This window comes from Harpegnathos saltator, unplaced genomic scaffold, assembly GCF_003227715.2.
Source record: "Harpegnathos saltator strain DR-91 unplaced genomic scaffold, Hsal_v8.6 scaffold208, whole genome shotgun sequence".
Lineage (NCBI taxonomy): Eukaryota > Metazoa > Arthropoda > Insecta > Hymenoptera > Formicidae > Harpegnathos > Harpegnathos saltator.
The window spans coordinates 1,434,725-1,447,729 of record NW_020229993.1 but is presented as its reverse complement, the minus strand read 5'-3'; the positions used below and the strand labels follow the sequence as shown (position 1 = coordinate 1,447,729).

The following is a 13,005-nucleotide window of genomic DNA, read 5'->3' as shown; positions in this document are numbered from 1 at the left end:
TTCTATAGATTTTTCTTGATTTATTTTTTATATTAGTATTGAGCAAAACGTATGAAATATGTATCGAGTATATATCTACTTTATATTCTTAGGAATATTTAAAAGTGTAAGTGTTTAATGTTCTAAATTGTTATTCTATAGTATATTTATTAACTATTGAATCTAATAATTGATATTCAGAAAGAGGATTCGCTATGAAATTTTATAAAAGTATATCGATTATACTCATTAGCCCATTCATATCATTGGAAGATTTTAAAAATGTATCAATATCATTAATTTTTGTACCTTTAGATCGCTATAGCGAATATAGCGAAAAGGATAAAAATTCAGAATTTTCGTGATCCGATCCATCTTGGATGAAAAATTACGATACGAAAAATATTGTGAAAACAGACAGACGAAATGAACAGTTACATTTGCTTCTGATGCAAATGAATTAGAAAGAAAAATATGGATTTCCTCAAATGTTTTCATCTTGATGATAGGCAGAAAATCCATGTTTAAAGTAAGATTGGGATTCTTAATTGGTGCCACAATGGGAATAAGCTGTTTTGCGATGAATTTGGGCATTCAGATGGGAATCTATATAGCATCTGAATAAATCTCGACAAGTTTCTTTGCGGAATGTTTAACATACATGCAGTATGCTGTACTGAGTTCAAGGTTCGGAATCAAAGTTCGTTAGCTGTCACATCTGAATGGTCGCACCGCGGTTAAATATAACGCACATCGTTTTCTCTATTTTCACGAGTATTCCTTTTCGTTTTGCGTTCTCCACTCACAGTTTTTTGCTCTTTATGCGAGCCATTCGGTTCCATTTCGCGCGTTAGTCGCCGCATGCGTTAGCTCACCACCGTAACGTTCACGTTCGCCGAGCCGATTTGGGGGGATATCACCGTCGCCTGTACTGTTCATGCACGCACGCGCGCGCGCGCGCTTGTACGTGTGCGTTTGTATGTGCGTGTGCACACGCGAGAATGCACGTGGTGTGTGCAGAACGCGTTGCGGCAATTTCGAATGAATTTTCGTATTTTCAGCGATATAGTTGGCGTTTCGCTATCGCCTGAAAACGGACGCACGGCTCGTACATGGAATTGGTGAGTCTCGGTGTGACGCGAACTCGTTATTTTTCTACGCGGCTTGGCGCCCACGATTTGTCTTCCATCGATTTCCGCGACACGCCATTCAAATTTCTGCTTGACGATCACTCGAGAGAGCCAATTTGTGCGCGGTGTTTATCAAGTTTTACATTGGCTATTTGTTAGGTTTCTGTTTGCTACGCGGAAATAGCATGCCGTACGTTTCTTCAAATGTAAATCGTCTTTTCAATGTTCTCTCTGTGTGATTTAAGGTAGCAATTAGTACAAATCTTCTTTAGAGACGACATAATTTCTTCTATGGAAGCGTATGAAAGAGCGAGAGAGAGAGAGAGAGAGAGAGAGAGAGAGGGAGAGAAAAAGTGACAGAAAGGAGAGAAAGAAATGAGCTGCTACGTCGTAATTACAGTTTCTGATATACATTGTACTCTTGAATATGAATAATGTGTAATTCGCATCCTGCTTGCGAATCGACCATTTATCTTATAGCTTATTCACTGTTGTGCCAATTCTGCATCGAAGCCGCTCGTTGGGAAATGCGCGCGCGTATTAAGCATAACGAATATTCCATTACTGGCACGAGATATTAATTCCTTTCTGAAATGCACTTTTGGATTGTGTTCCCTTTGACAGTTACAGCTTCGCTCAGTTTTCATATAATGGATATTCCACTCCAGTGAAACGATAAATCCGCGATATTTTTTGTTTCATGTCGATCTTCGTGTCAAAGGCAGGACTCTCGCTTCACACGTTTTTGAACAAGAACCATAAACGCGCATTCACAGCGACGCGATATCGCGTATTGCGCGCAATACGTCGAAATAATGAGCAGGAAGCTTCAGTTTGTGCGCGCGTAATAAAAGCATAATTAATGTAGGCGTATAGATCGATCAGTCCGCAAAAAGGAAACATTCCCGTGTTGCATTTAGCGCGGATTCGCAGCGCGTGTCGCGCTTTGTACACTACACTTTGCATATGATATGATTTTAGAAATGTGCATTTAAAATGTCCTCGATCTCTTCCCCGCATTAAAAAAAAAAAAAATGCATAAAGAGGTATGCCTGTCGCGAATGCGCGCGCGCACACACATGTTGGGAAACATTCATTTAATTTGGCGTTTCCGCTACGCGTTCTCTTTCCTTTATGACGATTTTCGAAAACGGAAATTACTTTTCAACGCATGCCACGCGAGAATTCGTCCGCTTTGCGAATTATATTGAAAATGGAATTGAGGTCTCACGAATTCACGAATGATCGCGGGACACTACGGACGATTAAGCGAATTTGTCGTAAAACGAATTAACTCGTAATTGCATTGAAATATAGCCTAATACGATTCAACAGAAATTGTTTGTTCCGTGCTGCAAGAATTACGTTTTATTATCCCAATGGACCACTATTACTTGGAGGAAGTATGTTATGCGGAAGGATAACCGAAGGATGCCGTAAATATTTAATTATTGCAGAAAATAGCTACGGTACAAGCTAATTCACATAAAGTTCTCTCTCTCTCTCTCTCTCTCTCTCTCTCTCTCTCTCTTGTCTCGACATCTCGTTAAATATATCCAGCATATGCAACATATATGTTGCGTAATGTGCAAACACAGAGCGATTGCTTTTGAAAGCCCAATAAAACCGATAAAAGTTTGCAGAATTATCGGGGAATATTTAGAGGTTGAAGCTTCCCGAAAAATTCGATACATTTCCCAATGATTGTCGATAATAACGGATTTCTACGGGCGTCAAACGAACGTTACAGTCTCTCGAAATTCCTGCGGAGAAAAGAAGCGGCCAGAAATCACGACCGTATACGTGTGTACGTGCGTCACTTACCGCGGTTCGAAATAACGCGGACAATAACTATAAATCGGACGGGCACGCTCAAGAGGGAGAAACGCGGTCGAACATCGGCCTGGGCGATCTCGTAAAACAAATCGCGAGTCTCTTTTTCCGGTATCGGCTCGCAAAGTACGGTCATCATACTTCGAAACGGCGCGTATCTGTCGTCGCGCATACACGTGAAATATTTCGCGGCTTCGGAGGCGTTAAGAAACCGTCCTGAGAATATCATTCGCCCTAGTGGTAGTTCTCGTGTGCTCTCCACCCCGATCGTCCGCGAGAGAGTTGCCCGCCGCTTACTCGCTCGCTCGTTCGTTCGTTCGTTCGTTCGTTCGTTCGTTCGTTCATTCGTTCGTTCGTTCGTTCGTTCGTTCGTTGGGGTGCGGACGCGGGAGTTAAGTTGGGTGCGATCTCTTATCGGGCCGCCACGAGCAGCGAGTCTACCCACGTTCCCCTTATCTTTCCCGCTTCCCTCGCCATGGAACTTACAACCCTGCTCACTCATACATACTCGCGATACATATTGTCGTTTGAATGTACGACCTGTGCGCCAGCAGAAGCAGCAGCAGCAGCAACGACAGCGGCGAACTTACCTATGGATGGCCGCCATCAACTGTCGTCGTCGTCGTCGTCGTTGTTCTCTATGACGACATTTTTCAGCGTTTTTCCGCGGATCCCGCGCGCGATCCGCCGATCTTTCTCTACGGATAACCGTTCTTCGCCTTTCTCTCCGCCGCTACTTCCGCAATGATCGATCTTCACTCGCATATATATATATATATATATATATATATATGTACGTACGTATATATGTATGTACGTACTTATCTACGTCTGTACCAACGTAGCTACGTAAGCTACGTACATTACTACGTCGTACGTCGTGTGTTCTCGAGCTAAGCGGGCTCTGCCGGCGATCGGTTCGAATTTCGCGTCGTAAATCGTGAGAGAGGCGATCGATTAGTCGTCGTCGTGCGTTTGTTTCCGTCTGTTGGGCTCACTCGGAAACGGAACTACGGGCTTTCGACTGTTTAAGAATCGATTGCGCCAGGTGCGCGATATGTGTGCGGAGGGCTAGTCGGATGAACGTCCGGCTCGATCGAAGAACGATGTCTACTGCGTGCTGCCGTGGAAGATGCTGATCGTTTCGCGCTATGTATGAGAGAGGAGATTACACACGGCGTAAGAAGCAACTGGACATTCGTGTGACTAACAGAGAAGCCGTTTTTCCTTCATAAGTGCTGTCGTTTCGTTATATTTATTGGGCTGGTTGTTATAAATACTCTTGTTTGTAACTGTCCACGGTTAGGTTAGGTATCGGTCGACCATTAAACTTCACTGCGATGAGCTCGCTATTGTTTTCGTATAGTTTCGTAACGTGTCGCGCGATATTTGCTATTTTGCTCGATATATTTCTTCGATATTATTTTCTGTCTTGCATGTCGCTGTATGATCGATACTCTCCATGGTCGATATTAAATATCGGGTCTCGTATTCTCAGTACATTGTAAAATTTTCCAACGGAGAAACGCGACTCTCTATTAGAGAGACATCGGGTCGTACATACACGTTGCGCAAGAAATCGGATAATCTTCTGTCGCACGATGATAAATTCGCGAAGATAAATTAGCGCTGGAAGAAGTGCGTGTTGTCTCTTCAACTCGATGCTTCTTATACGATGCAGCAAATAGCACCAGTGGGAGGAGGGGGGTTGCAACGGAACGGAAATCATGATAAGTGTGTCGATCTCGAAATTGATAAGTCGTGTACTGATCTCAAAGACGTTCGTAGTATAATATAAGCGAGCTCACTGCGAGAGATAAGTATGTAAAGTTTCCGTTATCGACGAAGAGGTTGACAATAGCACTCGTTTCCGAAGTCGCTTCGTTAAAGCCAAATATTACCTTTTTTCAAGCGTTCCCGAGCGAGCAAGAAGCTCGTCGATCGCAGAAACGTGCATACTACTCACTGAACTATCGTCCGCTCTCTCCATAGCTGCTTCGAAAAACTCAGTCAGCCGGACGAATCAGAGTAGCGAAAGTTTGCCGAAACTCCGGCGCGGCCGGAGCAACGGACGAGATTGAAATACATTCGTTTCGCTTTTCCCTCTCCTCCTCCTTCTCTTCACCTTCACCGCCGCTCCCTTCGTTTTTCGCGCCAGTTTCTCGTTGCCTTTTATCCCAGTGCGCCATGTCGGATTTGTAATTCGGCGACTTGGACCGTTCTACCGTTGACGTCGAGCTCAAAAGCAGATGAAGTTCGAGCACAAGCCAGCGGCTAATTTAGGGGGTTCAATTTTGATGATTACTTCGGACGAGTCATCTGAAGTGCAAAAGAAGCATTGATCAGAGTGCAGAGTGAAAGGAGTGTAATCCTATAAACTGATAGCTACGGATGTCCTCTTTTTTGCCTTCCTCTTGACAGAGACCCTTTCGAAGAAAATTTTACAAGTGCTTAAAGAATATCTTGATTTTGTAAGCATCGGTAATCTGATACAAGGTGTCTCATATATTCGTGCCCATTAGTTACAGTGTTTTTTTATGAAACTTTGTTATATTTTCTCTCAACAGAAACGTCGAGATATTAATAATTTCCGAAAGAAGCGACTTAAAGACGAAGCTTTCCGGGAGGTAAGCTTTAAGCGACCAAATGAATAAGAAAATAATTTTCTTTGATCAATTTCGAGTAGATTATTTTAGTAGAATTTTAATCTCAGGCTCAGCTTCCGAGATGTGTTGTGCTGAAAATTGAGAAGTGTCACCATAAAACAATGACTTTTCGTGACATTTCGCTAAAGGACTTTTTAATAAATGTTATTAATTTCTTCGTACTTATTGCTAATTAAAGAGTGTTTGTTGCCGCAATATCGCTAAATAATGCAAATGCCCTTCCCATTTGCCGCCCGTTTCGAAATACGGGGAACGCGCGCACGTACCAACTTGGGAAATAGCGACGTATACATAATATTACGAGGAAAGGGAGAAACAGATTCTCGCTCTCTTGTTTTATTCAGCGCGTGTGATTATCCGGGATGAATAATCCAGTGGGAAGCGTGTAAACAATATTTCATCCCAAGTGACTAGTGTGCAGTAAAGCGTTGATAGGTTTCCTTTCGCGGCCGTCTGTAGTGCGGCTCGAATATTAAAGCAGATCGTATTCGGTGTAAATTAAAATTAATTGGGTCGCATTATCAACTTTGTTTTACAACAGTTTCATCGCGCGTGGACGGTTAATGGCACCGTTATTCAGGGCCTGCGAATTTCACTCTCTATTAACTGATTTCACACGATATTAACTTGCAAAGGGATTATTGTTTTATTTCAACTCTCTGACATTAAACATCTCAGCATTATTACTGGGTCGCACACACCTCGCGTATCTTTTTCTGCCTTCTTTTGTTTGTTCTTGCTGAATGGAGACGGAAACGGGCGTGTGAAATGGAACTGGAGATGGTGGGATATGAAGCGAGCGGGCATGACGCATTCTAGAGATGCGAGTACTTTAATTTCGTCACTTATTTTCGTCGTCGAGTAAAGAGAGCTCACAGGGCGACCATGCGCGGGTGTACGAGCGCGAGATTCTTTCTCCCTCGAAAGAGGGTTTCTCTGAAGCGCGTCTCGTGATACCGCTCTCCGTAACTACTCCGTTCCCCGAGGAACACGAGGGCGCGCAAATCCGTAAATCGGCCCGCTGCTCATCGCAGCACCCTTTGGCAATTTTTGTCCGAATCCGCGACTGCTCTGGGTAAGGTTATCAACGCGGTGGAGAAGGTGGAGAAGGGGAAAGCTATCACCACTATTTTACATAAAATGAGGAACAAAGAGGACTCGACTAAAAAAAATTAATTAAATTCAGGCTTACGACTGTCCCCGTGGAAAGACCGCGTGTAATCATTCTCTTGAAAAATATATATCTGCCGATTATTTAAACTTGCGCATTGCATAGGATAACAATACAAAAAGCAAAGTGTTTGATATTTGCGATTATGTACGCGTAGCAAAATGCTTATAGCCTTATAGGGGTCCACTTTTGCAGCAAGCACATAGAGAGTTGATGATAATAATAATAATAATAAATTGTGCTACTACTTTTTCGTGATAACGATAGAAATATACGGATGACTGCGGAATTAATTGTACAATTACTTGCAAATACCTAATGAGATTTCTTTCTCTCTCAGTGACGGAAACAGACATTTTCCCTTTGACCTTTGATCTCCTCATCTCTCTCACCCGTTTGCTTATAATTCTGTTCTGAAGCCTTTAGAAATTATTAATCGGAAAATTGCGAGATCTCGAGCGCCCGCTCTTAAACTTACCCGCATCAATTAAGACGTCGTGGCTTTTGTCGTAATTTTCGGATATTTCGCAAAATTAATCTGGTCGGATACACGGTCCTGGACGGGGCCGTGAGAGAGCTGCTACAAGGGCCTCAAGGGCTGGAACTCGTTCGTAGAATTCGAAAGTTTAGATTGCACCTCCGCGCTGGCCCCGACCAATTGGTTTAGTAGTTTCGGCTGGTATAACGAGGGCGGAAAATGTCGGGATTGGGATGCATCGGTCACGCGAACGATCTCGGCGAATTTCAAGAGAATTCCATTATTCCATCGATTTCAGCTGAAAATGTCGATGTTACGAAACGTCGGTTGCATTTCACGAAGCATCAAATTGTCTTTTAATCTCTGTAAATTAATTAATTTCTGGCTTCTCTATACTCACTTGCGAGCGTTTAAGCTCGTTCCGAAGTGATTTTCACTTGTAAATAAATATATGAATACACGCAGCAAGATACGCTGTCGAGGTTATTAAATTGACGTCGATATTGACATTTCTAATTTGGAATATCGGAGCTCGCAAACACGGTAAACTCCCATGGTACTTCCCGAATACGCACTTTTTGCGCGTTCTAAATAAATCGGAAATAAAAACAGATCAAGTCATTGGTACGGCTGTATTTTACAAAATCGTTACGCAAAAAAGCGAACGTTCTCGATTTTCTTTTTTTCTTTTCGTCTGAGCGTATTGATAGCGCGAACATGCACCGAACAAACGAAACCGCGGTTTACACCAGACGCCGCCGGTTATCCGAAATATTTTACCACACCCCCGTAACCAGATTGCTATTCGAAATTTCACCAAACTGTTTTACAATTAATATCTCCTTTTCTGTAATGCAAACGAAGTTACGTTCACGGATATGATAGACGCATACCGTTCGGAATTCTGGACAAAAGAATTAATCCTGCGAATCCGCGATTCGATTGCGCTCCTGCCTCGATAGATGGTTTTTTTCTTCATTGCATTTTTGATTGTATTTGCAACGCCAGCGGAAACGACCCGCTAAATATTACGCACGTAACGAAAACGTCATTGCATACATAGACTGGCATAGTAGTCCTAAGGGGGTTCCATACTTGAAAATTTTATCGATTGAAAGAGAGTACGTGCGAAACAGAATCGAAACATTCAACGTATGAGAAACGATACGAGTACGTTATTGACACTCTCGGAGTTCCTTCGGCACTCCCTTAAGACTATTGTAGCCGCGCTGTACGCCGCTTCCCCTCTTTGCTGTTTACTCCGCGCGAAAATGTAGATTACGATATCGCAATAAATCTCCTCTTCGATGCACCGAGTGTACCGACTCAAGGCTACTCGTTTACATTTCAGGCTTAAGACAGCGACCTGGGCCTACGGATGCGCCGAGAGGAGGTGAGTGTTTTACGTCGCGCGGCGCGTGTCAGTTTATATCGCGTCATTGTATTGATTCTATCACATTAACGGTATATTAGCGTGAAATAATATCATTATAATTATTGTCATAATAATATTTATTATTCATCGCGATTACCATACCGCTTATTGGGCATGCAACCGCGCGATTCACGAACACGCGCAAATCGCCCGCTACATCGGGCGCGATTCAGCGGCTGGTAAAGAATGCAGAGATACCGTCCGATTGAACAAATTGCACAGAAGCATAAAATCTGATTCGGAAATGTCGGCCGGCCGGCTGGGCCGAAAAGCGCGCGGGGTTGAACGCGAGTACTAATACTCTTGACCGCTTGTACCTACGGCACCGGCACGCTCATTAGCGTAATTGGCGTAAGCCTCTCGATTAACGGGAACATTTCGCGGACCCAGGTGGGCGCCAGGGAGAAACGCGCGGTACGTCATTTAATTAACTGCCGAATGGCACCGAAATAAAGACGTTAAAGCGCGATTACGGTACTGTTAAATTCCGCCCGGCCCAAAAGCCCGCCCGCTCCTCCCTCGCCTCCTTCGCCGCGATACTTTCGATCGAGCGCGCGCGCGCGCGGCGAAATTTGCGGTGCATTTGGCAAGCGACGATTATACAAATTTTCGCGAATTGCGCGTCGGGATACAATCCAGCCGCTGCGGTCTTTCGACCCACTCGTGCGTCACAATTTCCTCACCCCATCGTGAGTGGGAAAGGTGAGAGGTGGAGGGGGGAGGGGGAGGGGAATGAACCAGAGGCACAGAGCGAGGGAAATAGGACAAAGAAGCGGAGGAGGGTAGGAGGGAACAGAGCCGTTTTAAAAACAGTTCGACGATGCGATCGCCCGGCGGCGCAAAATACCGCGTCCGACGAGAAAATGTTACAGATTTCGCGACGAGCTCAGTGAGTGCTTTATCGGTACATTACGCCCGTACAAACGGCCGTTCGCGTTTCACGCTCGGGCTGGGGTTCACAGAAGAAAATTGAAGCGTTAGCGGCTTTTCGCACCGCGTTCGTTCGCACCGCGCGAGCGACCGGATTCGCGTCCTTTTTCCATCGGCGAATTCGACGCGCGCGAATTTTTCGACCGTCCCTCCTCCCTCCCGCTTTCCCTCTCCCCCCTTGTCCCACACCGACCATTGTATCGGACGGTAAAAAAATACACGATCGTCGTCGTGCGCAAATTATTTCCGTCAAGTCCAGGTTTGATTTTTATTTGGATTCGTGACATTACTCTTTTCGCAAAAAACAATCGAGTTTTGCCCGCACGTGGGTAAACATGTGCGCGTTATTCAATCCTAATTCGGATTGCTAATCGAGTCGCTGTATTTTTCTTCTACTTTTTTTGTTCCACCTACATACCTCGCGCGGGCGCGAGGGGAGTTTCGTCGTGCGCGAAATAAAAATAAATCTAATCTCCCCGGCTCCCTAACGCATACGATTATTTTTCAGCGCGCCGATTTGCATACGCGCAAATACCGAAGTAACAAAACGGAGGAGAGAGAGGTTTAAAAATGGTTTTCAGTTGCCGCGCGCACAACGCTTCGCCGTCGCGCCCTGTTCAATCTGCAACCTCTGTGCAACGTCACTCTTTAATGACAGTGGAAACGAGATTAATATCAGCGCTAATCCAATTTATTTAAACTCGATATTTCGAAGATACGGATATTTCCAACTGATTTACTGACGCTTTGTGGATATCCAATCTTCAGCGAGCGTATTCGAGCTCAAATATTTTTCAAAGCGGTGGATAGTTTGCTCCGTAAAAGCAGATCGACCGTCGAATTTATTGTCAATGGTGATTCGGTAATTTTATGTACCTATTTGCAGGTCGAGATACATTTTAGGCTTTTGAGGCTTCGTTGATGAGAAAACGAGTCATTTGAGTGTCGACTTGTTTTTGCGAGGACTATGGGATATAGTCTTCGCATAGAATGTTTAATTGAAATCTCTGTAGCCCGTTTTTCCGAAGATTACATGCAGACTCAAACATTCTAAGTGTAATGTTTTAAATACGCAACTCTCACTAAGAAACCCAATCTGTTGTTTTCCTGATATTCATCTTAATTAGAATTATTTTTGTTCGATGTTTTTTCCTCTATTGAATGCAATGGTTGATATAAAAATTGAATTCTCTGTTTGATGCCATAAAAATATACCGATGTCATCGGCTGAAAAAATACATAAATTTTTGTATTATTGTCTCGATTCTAAGCGGAGAATTTGTGCTTGAAATAAGAGTGAGATTTATTATTCTAATCGGATAATCAATTTTAAAATTTGAGGATTCTAATCAAAATCTATGCTGTGCTTTTGGAAATATTCCTTCCCCCCTGAGAAACTTCTATATGAGTTGATTGATACTGCCAAAAATATAGAAGGCGATACGCCATCGCGCTCTTCGGTTCTCAACGGGTTAAATAAAATTAAGAGAGAAGAAAAAGTCACCGCCGATTATCTACAATTATTATTCAAGATTACTTCACGATCGCTTGATTTTATTCACGATTCTTACCACACACGTCTCTCTCTCTCTCTCTCTCTCTCGTACGCGGTACGATGCAGACGGGCTACATTATTCAAATTAAATCGCTCGCACGGATTTTTCGTGCCCGATAACGCGCGCGCTTTTCTCGAGACCGAATTTGCGTCGCGCTGAAAATTCGCGATTCACGCCTCGGCTTATCCGTAACGTGTAAAAGCAAGAGGACGTAACTTCTGACCTCTCCGGAGCGACTCGTTAAAAATTAATATATTCCGTCAGCAGCATCGACAGGCGGAATACCGACGAGAAGAGCCCTTTTTGCGTCGGCGGTCTGCATGGATGTTCTCATCAAAGGACATGTCGTATCTTTCCCTGCAGCCAGCCACCATTGAAGGCTGAACCGCTCGTCGTTTTCGCTCGCGGAAAGTTAAATTGCCTCCGTCTCCCTTCCTCCCTCTCTCTCTCTCTCTCTCTCTCTTTCTCTCTCTCTCTCTCTCTCTCTCTCTCTCTCGCGACGGCATCGCTGAATTTTTAGTTCGTTTCTGAAGCGTTCCGCACATCGCGCTCGTTCACGCACACGATCGAGGACGTCGTCGCGCACGAGCTTTCGCATAGCAGTCGCGACGGAATCGAGATCAACCTGAACTGAGCGTTCGGTGTCCCGCGGAGAGTGCAGAGGAATCATAAAGGATTCCACTCGAATGGTAGTACCGCCGCTTCTTAAGTGGCAGTTATTTACATATTGAATTTTTATTGCGTCGGCGAGGATGATGAAATTCGACCGGAACGGTTTTTCTGACGTCGTTTTAATTCGAGATGAATAATTTTTTATCCGCTTTGCTGAGTCGCGTAAAAAGTTTCGAGCTCTACACCGACAACCATTGGTATTCATTGCCGAATCTATCGTAAATATGATTTTCGGCGCGTTAACGTCGAGCGTGGCTCGTCGTCGCAATAACAGCACGATCGCGCGTTTTCAACGAGAACAACCGGCACTGCAGCAAACTGCAAATAACGTGACTGCATCGCGTTGTAACGCACTTGAGCGCGAAACGACATCAAACGCGCGATCTTTCTTTCCCGATGTCGCAGTTAATTCGTTTCTCGCGCTGTGACTTTTATCTCGGGCTTTTATCCCATCGTCCAACCGTTTTATTCAGATTCGCGGGCAAGAAGGCGAAGAAGAGGAAAAAGAAGGAGAAGCAGAAGAGGAGGAGGAGGGGGAGAAGCAGACACGTCCGTGCAGATGCGCGAATTAATCGAACGTCGAAACGACGATAAATCCTGCCGAGGTCGCGGCCGATTCATCTGCCGGCTGGTGGATGGCTTAATTTAAACGGCGCACGGAAGTCTCCCGCGTAATTACCGTCACAACTAGGGTTTTGTTTCGTATCCGCAACCGGATCGTGCAGCACGAATGTCACGCTCACCTCTGACGCGACGCGACGCGGCACAGCGCGAGGCGTCTCTCCCAACCCTCGGCCATAATTAAAGCCAAATGATATTCGTTGCTTTGCGAAAGTTTAGATTATTCTGTCGCGAGCGACAACGCGTCGAGAACAACGCGCGATTTATTGTCCGTCTCCCGAGCGACCAGCGGTCTTTTCGTCGATGACCAGACGCCTCGATGTCCGAAGGTGTGAATACCGTATTCCCTCCATTTCTGTGTTTCATTCATGCACATATATACTCGTATACATTCATGCAGTCCGGCCATTATTGCAAATTATACGCGTCTCATATTCCCTTCTCACATGGAAAATTTCTTGGCATCTAATTGGAATTCAGTTCGATTTCCCTGAGGATCATGGACTGGAAAATTTCTCCGATAGCGAAAATTAT

The 13,005-nt window shown here is 44.5% G+C and overlaps 1 protein-coding gene across 7 annotated transcripts in view; it reads left to right on the top strand.

Moving 5' to 3' along the window:
• The window catches only part of tei (irregular chiasm C-roughest protein teiresias), a 444,987-nt gene that overhangs the window by 128,153 nt on the left and 303,829 nt on the right, over nucleotides 1–13,005 (top strand). For 6 of the 7 annotated variants that reach the window (XM_025298172.1, XM_025298173.1, XM_025298171.1 and 3 more), the window contains one exon: nucleotides 8,609–8,650. The exons of the other annotated variant lie outside the window; for it this stretch is intronic. In XM_025298172.1, coding sequence (XP_025153957.1) covers nucleotides 8,609–8,650 — 42 coding nt within the window. The remainder of the gene's footprint in view (nucleotides 1–8,608; nucleotides 8,651–13,005) is intronic. 7 annotated transcript variants of the gene reach the window in all.